This window comes from Montipora capricornis, chromosome 2 (genome assembly GCF_036669925.1).
Source record: "Montipora capricornis isolate CH-2021 chromosome 2, ASM3666992v2, whole genome shotgun sequence".
In the NCBI taxonomy this organism is placed as follows: domain Eukaryota; kingdom Metazoa; phylum Cnidaria; class Anthozoa; order Scleractinia; family Acroporidae; genus Montipora; species Montipora capricornis.
The window spans coordinates 13,746,241-13,760,985 of NC_090884.1; the positions used below are offsets into that span (position 1 = coordinate 13,746,241).

At 40.6% G+C, this 14,745-nt stretch overlaps 1 protein-coding gene across 3 annotated transcripts in view; it reads right to left on the reverse strand.

Annotated features, from left to right (window-relative positions):
• Positions 1-7,838: 7,838 nt before the first annotated feature.
• The window catches only part of LOC138038900 (uncharacterized), a 43,522-nt gene continuing 36,615 nt past the window's right edge, over positions 7,839-14,745 (reverse strand). For 2 of the 3 annotated variants that reach the window (XM_068884980.1, XM_068884979.1), the window contains exons 8-10: positions 14,361-14,524; positions 13,680-13,767; positions 7,839-10,700 (exon numbers count right to left, since the gene is read on the reverse strand). In XM_068884980.1, the coding sequence (XP_068741081.1) occupies positions 10,501-10,700; positions 13,680-13,767; positions 14,361-14,524 (452 nt within the window). In that variant the 3' untranslated portion in view covers positions 7,839-10,500. The remainder of the gene's footprint in view (positions 10,701-13,679; positions 13,768-14,360; positions 14,525-14,745) is intronic. The other variant, XM_068884981.1, reaches the window with a different exon arrangement.

Genomic DNA, 14,745 nt, shown 5'->3' on the forward strand with positions numbered 1-14,745 from the left:
CCAGACCACTAAGGAAGTGTCCACTATATGCAAGGAGGGGATTTGTGAATGAAGTGACGGTCTTGCGGCATATTCCCCATGGGAAAACATTCGAGGGTTTCTCATGAGAAAAAAAAAATCAGTAGCCTGCGGTCTACCGTTGTAGCGATCGAGGTGTCCGTTGACAACTCCTGGTGATGCCAAACTGTACCCCCCTCATCTTGCACTGATCATAGGTTTGGAGAATCAGGATCTGCACCTTGTGCTCCGTTTGTCCCCCCAAAAAACATCCCACTCTCGCTTTTAAAAAGCCCTGGAAAGGACACTTACCTTCGCTTTTTTCCTAAGCGTGGGCAACAGTAGATTAATCAGTGGTTTACCACATACAAACTACATTGCTCTATTAGCGTGGAGCGTGGTGATGGGTGTTGCGTCTGGCGGGTTAATTAATTAAGGCGACTCAGTAGAGTATCGAGAATTTCAGTCCAACATGAAAGCGATTTCTACAACTAAAACGGACAAATCATTTGAGGCCTTGAGAGAAAAGCATAGAATATAGCACGAGCTATAAGGCGAGATTGCTGTCATCATTTTGTTAGCGAACGGGACTTTGGGCGTGATGCCCAACGAGTTTGCAAAGCAGAAAGGTCTCTGATGAGTCCTTTGGTCGGGATGAAACGAGCTTCGTAAGACTAACCACGAACAATGTAACTTTCGTAAAGATTATCACGTATGAGAATACCATAGCAACACTACGACAGAAGCAACTGAACTATAGTGCGTTTTGTTACTAAAAAATGAAAAAAAATCGCGTTTTCCGCCGTGAACGTTTTACAACTTAGGCCCTGTTTACAAGCAGGTAGGGTAACTCTACTGCTAGAGTTACCCTAGCAGGAGGGTCAAACATAGCCTGGGTTTACTAGCAAAATTTCACAGGTAAGGTTACCCCTACCACCCGGGACAAGTTTGCGTGTTTGGTAACCGCCAGCATCGCAAACACAATGGAAACCGCTTAAAAGTTGTCCCGGGTAGGCGAGTTGTCCCTAGCGCAGCGTTTACAAGGCAGCTAGGGTTACCTAGAGCTAGGGTAACCCTAGCACTCACATAGGGTTACCCTAGCGCCAGGGTAACCCTAGCTGCCTTGTAAACACGTCGATGAAAAAAAAAAATGTGTGAGTGCTAGGGTAACCCTCTTGTTAGGGTAACCCTAGCACTAGGGTTACCCTACCTGCTTGTAAACAGGGTCTTAATGAAATGCCCATGCGTCGAGAATAGACATCGAAAGGAGCCAGAAAAATCGGCATTACAGAATCCAAACGATGGCAAAAGATCGGTTTTTTTTTGTCAAAATAAGTCAACTTCTTTGGTATCAATTTTCTTAATATTTCGTGAAGTGCTTTAGCTTGGAGTCAAATACAGTATTTTCGGTAGGTGACGTAAACATAACAAAATAGTGATTTCACAGAGTGTTTTTTTCTTGATATCATACCATACCATACCATACCGATTTGCACATAAATTCAAGTACAGATCTGAGCAATAATAAAAGTAAAAAACATATATAATTAAAATTATATAATTTTTAAAAGATTAATTTATTTCATAATCAAAAGCAGAAATTACAAAGTTAAAATGATATATGTCTTCAGTTTTAAAATCGTCGAGCCTGCAAGCGTCCGTAATACTGTAAAAAAATACCTCGTCATCCTTGGGCAAGGAAGCACACTTTAGAAACATTTAATTGAGACAAAACCACACTTTGCGCGATCCTATAAAATTTAAAGTAACATAAATAACAAACGTAATTACGTAATTTTAACGTAAACGTTAAGCTCTCAATGCCAAGCTATACGACAAATAAGTTACACGTAAATATTACGTGATATTTAAATTAAAATACTTTTTTATCTGTTTCGCCCAAAAGCAGCTCAAAAACCTTTCTCAACAAACACCGGTATAATATTGCAGTGGCTAACAGTTAAAGAAACATTAGCCTAGTAAACATATCCATGGTATCCATTCAGGGGCACCCAACGAATCTGTTCCTCACATTATCTGTTCCCCAGAGGAATCTTGCTGGCTGGCAAAAATACAGGTGTTTCGATGAGCTGGCTGGGAAATTTATTATTGATAGAGGTTTTGCCTGGGAATTATTGACTTTTTCTAGCATTTCAACCCGAGCTGGCTGCGGAAACTCTGAAGACTGAGGACGACTAAAAAAAAAAAAAAAAAAAAAAGAACCCAATCCCTCTCCCAGAGAATAGTCACAAACATACGACGGCTGGTCAGAATGATTGCGCTTGCGGAAAAAACCTGTTTTGTCACGGTTTTGTGGCTTTTGTTCGGCCGTTTTGGATCGAGGGATTTGAAAGCGCGCGGAATTCCTGGCTGGGAAACCAACCAATTTTATCTCGCTGGCTGGGAAATTTCTTGTGTGTCTTGCTGGGAAAAAAGAACAGATAATGTTTTCCCAGCAACACTGAAAAACACACTGAAAATGCCTTAATAACATTTATTTTCATTAACTGGGGTATAATAATACATTTTACAACAAATTGGTCGTTGGGTGCCCCTGCCCATTTAAGAAGGCTCAAAGCGGTTTCAACCCTTCCAACAAACTGTACTATTAAAAGGATTGAATCGCCAAGCAGCGATGTTATGGTTCTTGTAAAACAGCAATTATTGCTTAGCAAAATGCGCTAAAAATTGCGACACAATAGGTTACCATAGCAACATGTTATCCATCGGGAACTCCCTATAATTTACATGGAAACGCCGAACGAACGAACTCGGTGACCTCCAATTTTGTATTGCAGGCAATAACATAAGTCTTTTCAAAGTTTAAAAAAAATTCTCTGGAGCGGATGAAGAGCCACCTTCTCAACTGGAATACTTAAGGAGGCTCCGAATCCGTTCTAGAGAGTTTCTTTTACCTTTTCGAGGAGTTTTATCGTAGACTGCTGATCACTTTTCACCAATAAAAAATGGGGGTCATCAACCGTTTCCAGACAAAATATAGGATGTTTTTAAGCGGCTTTCCTGTTGCCATGGTGCTCTATTACACCTCAAGAATGAGTGCATCTTGTTAAGCAAAAATTTTTGTTTCATAGGGTGCCACAACATTGCCATTATCTGAAAAAGTACTGTAGACTCAATGCTTTCAATAGGACAGTCCCTTGGCATTTTTAATTCGAAACTAGTTTGAGCCACCTTAGCTACTGTAGTTTCTGGTTGTAGCTAAAGGGTCAATGTGGCGCAAAATGATGCAATTTCATGATTCCCAAAATGCTCAAAAAGTAGAATGAAACATTGCAATAACCACTTAAAACTGTTAAACAACATAAAAAAAATACAGCAAAAGGAAAGAGAAGCATGAATGGAAACAAATGGACAAGACTGAAATGGATTTCATTTGAGTAATCTTGGAAAAAGTCAGCCCGACGTTTTTCAAGTTTATGACAAATCGCTTGGACAAAGGTCGTGTTTGCTCAGAATCACCTCGTTTGTGATGTAACGATAATTTTATCAGTAAAGGAATTCCACATAACCATTTTCAAGTTTTAAACTCGGGATTAACTAAAGATTTCCCCGAAACATCCTAAAAGAACGTGACATAGCCGCTGTAGAGAGGACTCGGGCTAATTAAGACAGTACCATGTGGCAATGAACGCATGATATTAGGGACCTTAAGATCTAAGACGGCGACGTCCGCGAAAAGGGCATTTAATCATTTGCTAGTTTATGTTTCTAAAAGTGTTTCGTTATTATTCTAGTTTGTTCAACTTCCACAAACTGTCTTAACTATCCAGGAACTGAATTGGGATGAAACTAACAAAGAAAATAAAACATTCCCCGTTGTGTGCTCATGTCTTCCTTAGAACTTGAGATTTGGTCATTTGAAATTGCATATTGACAGACAACGGAAAAGAAATGTACCAAACTGGAAAGCGCACGTGCAGAACTATTGTTTTGCTCATTGAAATCTTCTTGTTTGGTGGCGTTCTCGCTGCCGTTGGCATCTTAGATAGTAAGGCCCCTATTATCCACTTAATATAAATTACGAAGAAAAAACATTACAAAATATACAGATTTTGGTAAGAAAGGTGTTCCCTTCTAGTCTGATCTTTATGGTGTAGACCACACCACCACATATCTTTGCTGTCCTCCTGAAACAACACAACGTCTTAGATGAACGACGGGGAACATCGAATGTTCCTAGCTGAGCTGTATTGGGTCCACTTTAGTATGTCGCACTCAACATAATAGACCTTGGAGCAGTTCGAATTGACTGCAAAAAGCTCTGGTCCACGTATTTGGGGAATGTGATCGAGAAGTATTTTCTCGAAGTATTCGCATCGAGCCAAATTTAAGTAATAATGCATCCCTGTGAAAAAGAAATTTGGCATCATTTCAGATTTGAGAATCAGGCACTAAAATTAGTCCGGTGTAAGACATTTTTTCACTTATAAAGCACCGAAAACAGTTGCCAAAGCTCTTGTTGCCTAATGCGTCGATCAAACCGAAACTTCAACATCCCCCGGGGTAAACCCCGGGGACTGGACTATTTCTTGTGCCCGGGGAGGGGGGAATTAAACGGGTAAGGGAGTCCTGGGAGTGGAAGATTGCCCTTTGCTTGTGAGGGGTGGGGAAAATTGAATCGGAAGTGTCAGATTTCATTTATATAATCTCTTTTTTCCCTTTAAGTCGGCAAACGCACGTGTTTGGGCGAGATGGGAGAGTTTGAAAGCAAGAGATATTTAACAAATCGAACGTGGTTCAGCGTTGTCTGTACTCTTATCGACAACGATATTCGTGATCACAGTGGTCAAAATGTTGTGGACTCACGAGGCGCAGCCGAGTGAATCCACAACAAATTTTGACCACTGTGATGAAGAATATCGTTGGCGATAAGAGTACAGACAACGCTGAACCACTTTCGATTTGTTTTTTACCACAATATTCAACGCCAAAGAAAGTTTCTATTTCAGAGCGTGACCAAAATCATGACTCAAAGACAGAGCAAGCGTTGTCTATAACTTTCTCGCAATATGATTGGTGTATTTCCCAAAATGGGCGTTCCTGATCGGCTATTACATTGCGTGACAAAATGGCGCGAGCATGACGCGTACAGCGTTGTCTAGACTCTCATCGACAATGGCAAATTAGCCAATCAGATTGCGAGATGACAAGCAATTGTGGTAAAAATAGCATTTGTGAGTCACTGGCTTACGACAAAAAGGTCTTCAAAAGTTAGTATTTTTGAAGGTATGTATGAAAAGTAGCGTGTTAAATATTAATTTTACCGGTAAAATCCGTTGTCAGGATGAATCCGTTTTTACCTACAATACTCGTCACAAATCGTTGAAACAGACACCGTTTCTCTCGAACTTTCTGGAAAAATCCTGAGATTTCTACTTCACACTGTTTTCCCAACTGAAATGTGCCTTCTCCCTCCCCAATGTTGCGCCACGCGTGTTTTGAAGCACTGCGAGAACACTTTGATACCCAAATCAACATTGGGGAAGGGGAAACCTCCACAAGTGTTTCAAGATTTTTGATGAGTATTGTAGGTTATATTGGTGATCCTCATTTTACCTAGGTTAAATATGCGCGGAAGCACTCAGATGAATTTGAAGAAATTCTCTTTGGAGTCTAAACTAAGCCAAGAGCAAAATTAAAGTCACGTTAGGATTTGTTTTGGTTATTATACATGGATATCAATTGACTTATTATGCAATAGTAAATAATTAAAAGAAGAATGTTGGGTTGAGCATGTTCGTCGTTGTCGTCCGAGTTCGAATAACGGTAAGTGCATAGTACAGTTCTTTTTTTGTTGTAATGTTGAGGCTGGTCCAAAACCTCCGCCTCTTTAACTTTCCTGAGGCCGTCATTCTTTGGATTAAAGACTTTCTGAGTTGCTGTAAGAAGCGAATGAATCTAGGTCAACATTGTTTTTCTGTCTGGCGCGATGTCCCGGCAGAGGTCCCCTGCCTAGGTACTAAATTGGGTCCATGGCTCTTCATTATTATGATCAATGACCTCGCCATCCCAGGTTTTGAATTATTGAAGTACGTAGATGATTCTACCATCTCTGAAACAATACTCAAGGGTCAAGTGCGCCACATCCAGACTGCTGTGGACATCTTTGCCTCGCGTGCTGCCTCGGACAAGTTCCAAATGAACGAGGCGAAGTGCAAGGAAATGAGGATTTGTTTTTGTACAAACGGAACTCCCGATCTCAACCCTATTGTTATTAATGACAACCAAATTGATTGATTGGCATTGTTGATGTATCGCAGGATTCCGAGACCAGACCACTAAGGAAGTGTCCACTATATGCAAGGAGGGGATTTGTGAATGAAGTGACGGTCTTGCGGCATATTCCCCATGGGAAAACATTCGAGGGTTTCTCATGAGAAAAAAAAAATCAGTAGCCTGCGGTCTACCGTTCTGGCGATCGAGGTGTCCGTTGACAACTCCTGGTGATGCCAAACTGTACCCCCCTCATCTTGCACTGATCATAGGTTTGGAGAATCAGGATCTGCACCTTGTGCTCCGTTTTTCCCCCCAAAAAACATCCCACTCTCGCTTTTAAAAAGCCCTGGAAAGGACACTTACCTTCGCTTTTTTCCTAAGCGTGGGCAACAGTAGATTAATCAGTGGTTTACCACATACAAACTACATTGCTCTATTGGCGTGGAGCGTGGTGATGGGTGTTGCGTCTGGCGGGTTAATTAATTAAGGCGACTCAGTAGAGTATCGAGAATTTCAGTCCAACATGAAAGCGATTTCTACAACTAAAACGGACAAATTATTTGAGGCCTTGAGAGCAAAGCATAGAATATTGCACGAGCTATAAGGCGAGATATAAGGCGAGATTGCTGTCATCATTTTGTTAGCGAACGGGACTTTAGGCGTGATGCCTAACGAGTTTGCAAAGCAGAAAGGTCTCTGATGAGTCCTTTGGTCGGGATGAAACGAGCTTCGTAAGACTAACCACGAACAATGTAACTTTCGTAAAGATTATCACGTATGAGAATACCATAGCAACACTACGACAGCAGCAACTGAACTATAGTGCGTTTTGTTACTAAAAAATGAAAAAAATTCGCGTTTTCCGCCGTGAACGTTTTACAACTTAGGCCCTGTTTACAAGCAGGTAGGGTAACTCTACTGCTAGGGTTACCCTAGCGGGAGGGTCAAACATAACCTGGGTTTACAAGCAAAATTTCACAGGTAGGGTTACCCCTACCACCCGGGACAAGTTTGCGTGCTTGGTAACCGCCAGCATCGCAAACACAATGGAAACCGCTTAAAAGTTGTCACGGGTAGGCGAGTTGTCCCTAGCAGAGCGTTTACAATGCAGCTAGGGTTACCTAGGGCTAGGGTAACCCTAGCACTCACATAGGGTTACCCTAGCTGCCTTGTAAACACGTCGATGAAAAAAAGAAATGTGTGAGTGCTAGGGTAACCCTCTTGTTAGGGTAACCCTAGCACTAGGGTTACCCTACCTGCTTGTAAACAGGGTCTTAATGAAATGCCCATGCGTCGAGAATAGACATCGAAAGGAGCCAGAAAAATCGGCATTACAGAATCCAAACGATGGCAAAAGATCGGGTTTTTTTTGTCAAAATAAGACAACTTCTTTGGTATCAATTTTCTTAATATTTCGTGAAGTGCTTTAGCTTGGAGTCAAATACAGTATTTTCGGTAGGTGACGTAAACATAACAAAATAGTGATTTCACAAAGTGTTTTTTCCTTGATATCATACCATACCATACCATACCATACCATACCGATTTGCACATAAATTCAAGTACAGATCTGAGCAATAATAAAAGTAATAATTAAAATTACATAATTTTTAAAAGATTAATTTATTTCATAATCAAAAGCAGAAATTACAAAGTTAAAATGGTATATGTCTTCAGTTTTAAAATCGTCGAGCCCGCAAGCGTCCGTAATACTGTAAAAAAATACCTCGTCATCCTTGGGCAAGGAAGCACACTTTAGAAACATTTAATTGAGACAAAACCACACTTTGCGCGATCCTATAAAATTTAAAGTAACATAAATAACAAACGTATAATTACGTAATTTTAACGTAAACGTTAAGCTCTCAATGCCAAGCTATACGACAAATAAGTTACACGTAAATATTACGTGATATTTAAATTAAAATACTTTTTTATCTGTTTCGCCAAAAAAGCAGCTCAAAAACCTTTCACAACAAACACCGGTATAATATTGCAGTGGCTAACAGTTAAAGAAACATTAGCCTAGTAAACATATCCATGCATGGTTCCCATTCAGGGGCACCCAACGAATCTGTTCCTCACATTATCTGTTCCCCAGAGGAATCTTGCTGGCTGGCAAAAATACAGGTGTTTCGATGAGCTGGCTGGGAAATTTATTATTGATAGAGGTTTTGCCTGGGAATTATTGACTTTTTCTAGCATTTCAACCCGAGCTGGCTGTGGAAACTTTGAAGACTGAGGACGACTTAAAAAAAAAAAAAAAGAACCCATCCCTCTCCCAGAGAATAGTCACAAACATACGACGGCTGGTCAGAGTGATTGCGCTTGCGGAAAGAACCTGTTTTGTCACGGTTTTGTCGCTTTTGTTGGGTCGTTTTGGATCGAGGGATTTGAAAGCGCGCGGAATTCCTGGCTGGGAAACCAACCAATTTTATCTAGCTGGCTGGGAAATTTCTTGTGTGTCTTGCTGGGAAAAAAGAACAGATAATGTTTTCCCAGCAACACTGAAAAACACACTGAAAATGCCTTAATAACATTTATTTTCATTAACTGGGGTATAATAATACATTTTACAACAAATTGGTCGTTGGGTGCCCCTGCCCATTTAAGAAGGCTCAAAGCGGTTTCAACCCTTCCAACAAACTGTACTATTAAAAGGATTGAATCGCCAAGCAGCGATGTTATGGTTCTTGTAAAACAGCAATTATTGCTTAGCAAAATGCGCTAAAAATTGCGACACAATAGGTTACCATAGCAACATGTTATCCATCGGGAACTCCCTATAATTTACATGGAAACGCCGAACGATCGAACGAACTCGGTGACCTCCAATTTTGTATTGCAGGCTATAACATAAGTCTTTTCAAAGTTTAAAAAAAATTCTCTGGAGCGGATGAAGAGCCACCTTCTCAACTGGAATACTTAAGGAGGCTCCGAATCCGTTCTAGAGAGTTTCTTTTACCTTTTCGAGGAGTTTTATCGTAGACTGCTGATCACTTTTCACCAATAAAAAATGGGGGTCATCAACCGTTTCCAGACAAAATATAGGATGTTTTTAAGCGGCTTTCCTGTTGCCATGGTGCTCTATTACACCTCAAGAATGAGTGCATCTTGTTAAGCAAAAATTTTTGTTTCATAGGGTGCCACAACATTGCCATTGTCTGAAAAAGTACTGTAGACTCAATCCTTTCAATAGGACAGTCCCTTGGCATTTTTAATTTGAAACTAGTTTGAGCCACCTTAGCTACTGTAGTTTCTGGTTGTAGCTAAAGGGTCAATGTGGCGCAAAATGATGCAATTTCATGATTCCCAAAATGCTCAAAAAGTAGAATGAAACATTGCAATAACCACTTAAAACTGTTAAACAACATAAAAAAAATACAGCAAAAGGAAAGAGAAGCATGAATGGAAACAAATGGACAAGACTGAAATGGATTTCATTTGAGTAATCTTGGAAAAAGTCAGCCCGACGTTTTTCAAGTTTATGAGAAATCGCTTGGACAAAGGTCGTGTTTGCTCAGAATCACCTCGTTTGTGATGTAACGATAATTTTATCAGTAAAGGAATTCCACATAACCATTTTCAAGTTTTAAACTCGGGATTAACTAAAGATTTCCCCGAAACATCCTAAAAGAACGTGACATAGCCGCTGTAGAGAGGACTCTTGGTTCGACGTACGCTCGGGTACTAAAGAGAAGAGAGCGATGAAAATTGGGCTAATTAAGACAGTAAGATGTGGCAATGAACGGATGATATTTGGGACCTTAAGATCTAAGACGGCGACGTCGCGCGAAAAGGGCATTTAATCATTTGCTAGTTTATGTTTCTAAAAGTGTTTCGTTATTATTCTAGTTTGTTCAACTTCCACAAACTGTCTTAACTATCCAGGAACTGAATTGAGATGAAACTAACAAAGAAAATAAAACATTCCCCGTTGTGTGCTCATGTCTTCCTTAGAACTTGAGATTTGGTCATTTGAAATTGCATATTGACAGACAACGGAGAAGAAATGTACCAAACTGGAAAGCGCACGTGCAGAACTATTGTTTAGCTCCTTGAAGTCTTCTTGTTTGGTGGCGTTCTCGCTGCCGTTGGCATCTTAGATAGTAAGGCCCCTATTATCCACTTAATATAAATTACGAAGAAAAAACATTACAAAATATACAGATTTTGGTAAGAAAGGTGTTCCCTTCTAGTCTGATCTTTATGGTGTAGACCACACCACCACATATCTTTGCTGTCCTCCTGAAACAACACAACGTCTTAGATGAACGACGGGGAACATCGAATGTTCCTAGCTGAGCTGTATTGGGTCCACTTTAGTATGTCGCACTCAACATAATAGACCTTGGAGCAGTTCGAATTGACTGCAAAAAGCTCTGGTCCACGTATTTGGGGAATGTGATCGAGAAGTATTTTCTCGAAGTATTCGCATCGAGCCAAATTTAAGTAATAATGCATCCCTGTGAAAAAGAAATTTGGCATCATTTCAGATTTGAGAATCAGGCACTAAAATTAGTCCGGTGTAAGACATTTTTTCACTTATAAAGCACCGAAAACAGTTGTCAAAGCTCTTGTTGCCTAATGCGTCGATCAAACCGAAACTTCAACATCCCCCTGGGCAAACCCCGGGGACTGGACTATTTTTTGTGCCCGGGGAGGGGGGAATTAAACGGGTAAGGGAGTCCTGGGAGTGGAAGATTGCCCTTTGCTTGTGAGGGGTGGGGAAAATTGAATCGAAAGTGTCAGATTTCATTTATATAATCTCTTTTTTCCCTTTAAGTCGGCAAACGCACGTGTTTGGGCGAGATGGGAGAGTTTGAAAGCAAGAGATATTTAACAAATCGAACGTGGTTCAGCGTTGTCTGTACTCTTATCGACAACGATATTCGTGATCACAGTGGTCAAAATGTTGTGGACTCACGAGGCGCAGCCGAGTGAATCCACAACAAATTTTGACCACTGTGATGAAGAATATCGTTGGCGATAAGAGTACAGACAACGCTGAACCACTTTCGATTTGTTTTTTACCACAATATTCAACACCAAAGAAAGTTTCTATTTCAGAGCGTGGCCAAAATCATGACTCAAAGACAGAGCAAGCGTTGTCTATAACTTTCTCGCAATATGATTGGTGTATTTCCCAAAATGGGCGTTCCTGATCGGCTATTACATTGCGTGACAAAATGGCGCGAGCATGACGCGTACAGCGTTGTCTAGACTCTCATCGACAATGGCAAATTAGCCAATCAGATTGCGAGATTACAAGCAATTGTGGTAAAAATAGCATTTGTGAATCACTGGCTTACGAAAAAAGGTCTTCAAAAGTTAGTATTTTTGAAGGTATGTATGAAAAGTAGCGTGTTAAATATTAATTTTACCGGAAAAATCCGTTGTCAGGATGAATCCGTTTTTACCTACAATACTCGTCACAAATCGTTGAAACAGACACCGTTTCTCTCGAACTTTCTGGAAAAATCCTGAGATTTCTACTTCACAGTGTTTTCCCAACTGAAATGTGCCTTCTCCCAATGTTGAGCCACGCGTGTTTTGAAGCACTGCGAGACCACTGTGATACCCAAATCAACATTGGGGAAGGGGAAACCGCCACAAGTGTTTCAAGATTTATGATGAGTATTGTAGGTTATATTGGTGATCCTCATTTTACCTAGGTTAAATATGCGCGGAAGCACTCAGATGAATTTGAAGAAATTCTCTTTGGAGTCTAAAGTAAGCCTAGAGCAAAATTAAAGTCACGTTAGGATTTGTTTTGGTTATTATCCATGGATATCAATTGACTTATTATGCAATAGTAAGTAATTAAAAGAAGAATGTTGGGTTGAGCATGTTCGTCGTTGTCGTCCGAGTTCGAATACGGTAAGTGCATAGTACAGTTCTTTTTTTGTTGTTCCTGAGGCCGTCATCCTTTGGATTAAAGACTTTCTGAGTTGCTGTAAGAAGCGAATGAATCTAGGTCAAGATTGTTTTTCTGTGTGGCGCGATGTCCCGGCAGAGGTCCCCTGCCTAGGTACTAAATTGGGTCCATGGCTCTTCATTATTATGATTAATGACCTCGACATCCCAGGTTTTGAATTATTGAAGTACGTAGATGATTCTACCATCTCTGAAACAATGCTCAAGGGTCAAGTGCGCCACATCCAGACTGCTGTGGACATCTTTGCCTCGCGTGCTGCCTCGGACAAGTTCCAAATGAACGAGGCGAAGTGCAAGGAAATGAGGATTTGTTTTTGTACAAACGGAACCCCCGATCTCAACCCTATTGTTATTAATGACAAGCAAATTGATTTTGTTTCACACGCTAAGATTCTGGGTGTAAATATTTCGAGTGATCCAAAATGGAACCATCATATCCGGATTGCGGAAGTTGTTAAGAAAGCAAGGAAACGCCTGTTTTGTGTTTCTCAATTAAAGCGCGCAGGTCTAAACCCTAAGGAACTAGTACAGTTCTATCGGACCTGCATCCGCCCAATCACGGAATGTGCATGCCCAGCTTTTCATGACGGTCTACCTGTGTGTCTTTCTCGCGAGCTAGAGGTAGTGCAAAAGAGGGCAATGCGTATCATTTACCCATGTTATCTGTATGATGAAGCGCTTGTTAAGACAAGTCTTGTTACTCTGTCAGACCGAAGGCAAGCCCTAACGGACAAACTGTTCAAGAAAATCTTAGAAAAAAAAGACAGCAGGCTCAGAACTTGCTGCCCCCGCAAAATGCTAAGCATTATAATCTCAGAAAGGCACGCCAGTTCAATATCTATCGATAAGTGTATGAATACAGAAACCGATAAGGTGAAAAGAAACATGAAGATGTGTTGAGATGCGTAAGACAGAGCTTGAGGGAAGGAATAGGTGTTTTCAATCCTTTTTTTTGGGGGGGTGGGGGGGGGGGCGTGGGGGTTGATAGCTGCTTTAAACTGGATAGAGTACATCATGATTCAACCTAGGTCAAGAGAAAACGAGAGACCTGCCTAGCTAAAATGAGGATCACCAATTTGACCTACAATAACTAAAAACGGATTCAACCTGAGACCGGATTTGGCCGACAACATTAAGATTAATTCATAGGATAGACTGTTAACGTAGTTTGAGTCAAGCTTTCGGCTTGAGCTCTTGATTCGAGTTAACGATTTTGAAATATACAAAAGGCATATATTTTGAGCTCTGCGTGGTTATAATGAGACCAAACTAGAATGATCTTAACATTGAGACTAACTTAAGCAGGTGCTTGTACCCTTAAAAATCCCTGGCTTGTACGGGACTGCTCAGATTGTCCCGTTAAAGCCCGAGATTTTCAGGCTTAGGTTGGAACTACTTAAGCAACTATCAACAGCAAAGATGATTCTTACTGTTGATAATTACAGTCAGTTAATAATATCGTTTCAGTTTTCCATAGGGCGCGTCGAAAATGAAATGAATCATATTACCTGAAGCGTTGAATTTAGGACAGCCCGTAAGATCAAGCTTCTTCATCAGTTTTTGCCATGTAAATTCGATGCCTTTTACTTTTGGATACTGAAAGAGAGTGAGTCCAAATAACTCGATTAATTTTAACAACCTCTTTGGGGAAGTATGGTGAAAAAGGATTCTATGGGGAATGCAAGCTGCGCGTTAGACTTAGACCCTGGTATGGAGATGGCTCCCACACCCTCTTCCCCCAGGTGAAGAGAGAGGTAGGGTCAGTCTGTAGACCAACAGTAATTGAATCCAGAAATCGTAAGGTCTTGTCCCATCCTGACGTGCGTTAAAAGTTTGTGTCTTAACGAGAGACGATTTTAGAAATGAAACTTTGCAACTATTTCCCGTCTAAGTTGAACTCGTGGAAAGAGCCAACGGATTGTAGTTTTGCACATTCTTTTCCGGGTCTGACAAGTATTCGACATTTCGAGAAATGGGCCTCTGACTAAAGAATTTTTCTTTTTCTTTGTGTCGGCCAATGCTCAGATATAACTCAAGGCCTCTTCGAGCCTCTGTTTTTCATAGAAAAATCACGTTTTCGTCCATGTCACGTCATCAAGGCGGATGAACTTGAGTTCAACTGAACTTTCATAGAACTGAGTCTATCTGCAGTTTGGGTTACGACGTAACATAATGAAATCTATACACACCTGATGATCGTAGGTTACGTACTCGAAATAAGCTGTGTGACCCTTAATGCTTCCCCTCTTACACATCAGGGCCTGGAACCAAGTGCCAGGAGCCAGAAACATATACAAAACGACAGTTACCACTACAGCAATGACCAAGAACAGCACGAGCCTCCACTTAAGACCTGAAAAAGCAAATGAATGGTTTTCTTTTCATAAAAACCAGCTCAATGAAGCTTTGAGCCTGATGTCATGTTTCCTAAAATCGCGCGAAAATTGATATGAACTTTCAAAGGATTCAAGTTTTTTCATATGGAATCTCTTGATCATTTATTGCCAAAAGGTAACATAAAGAATTTTTGCTCCAGCCAGCGTTCAGTTCCCATAGTAATATGTAAAATGCACT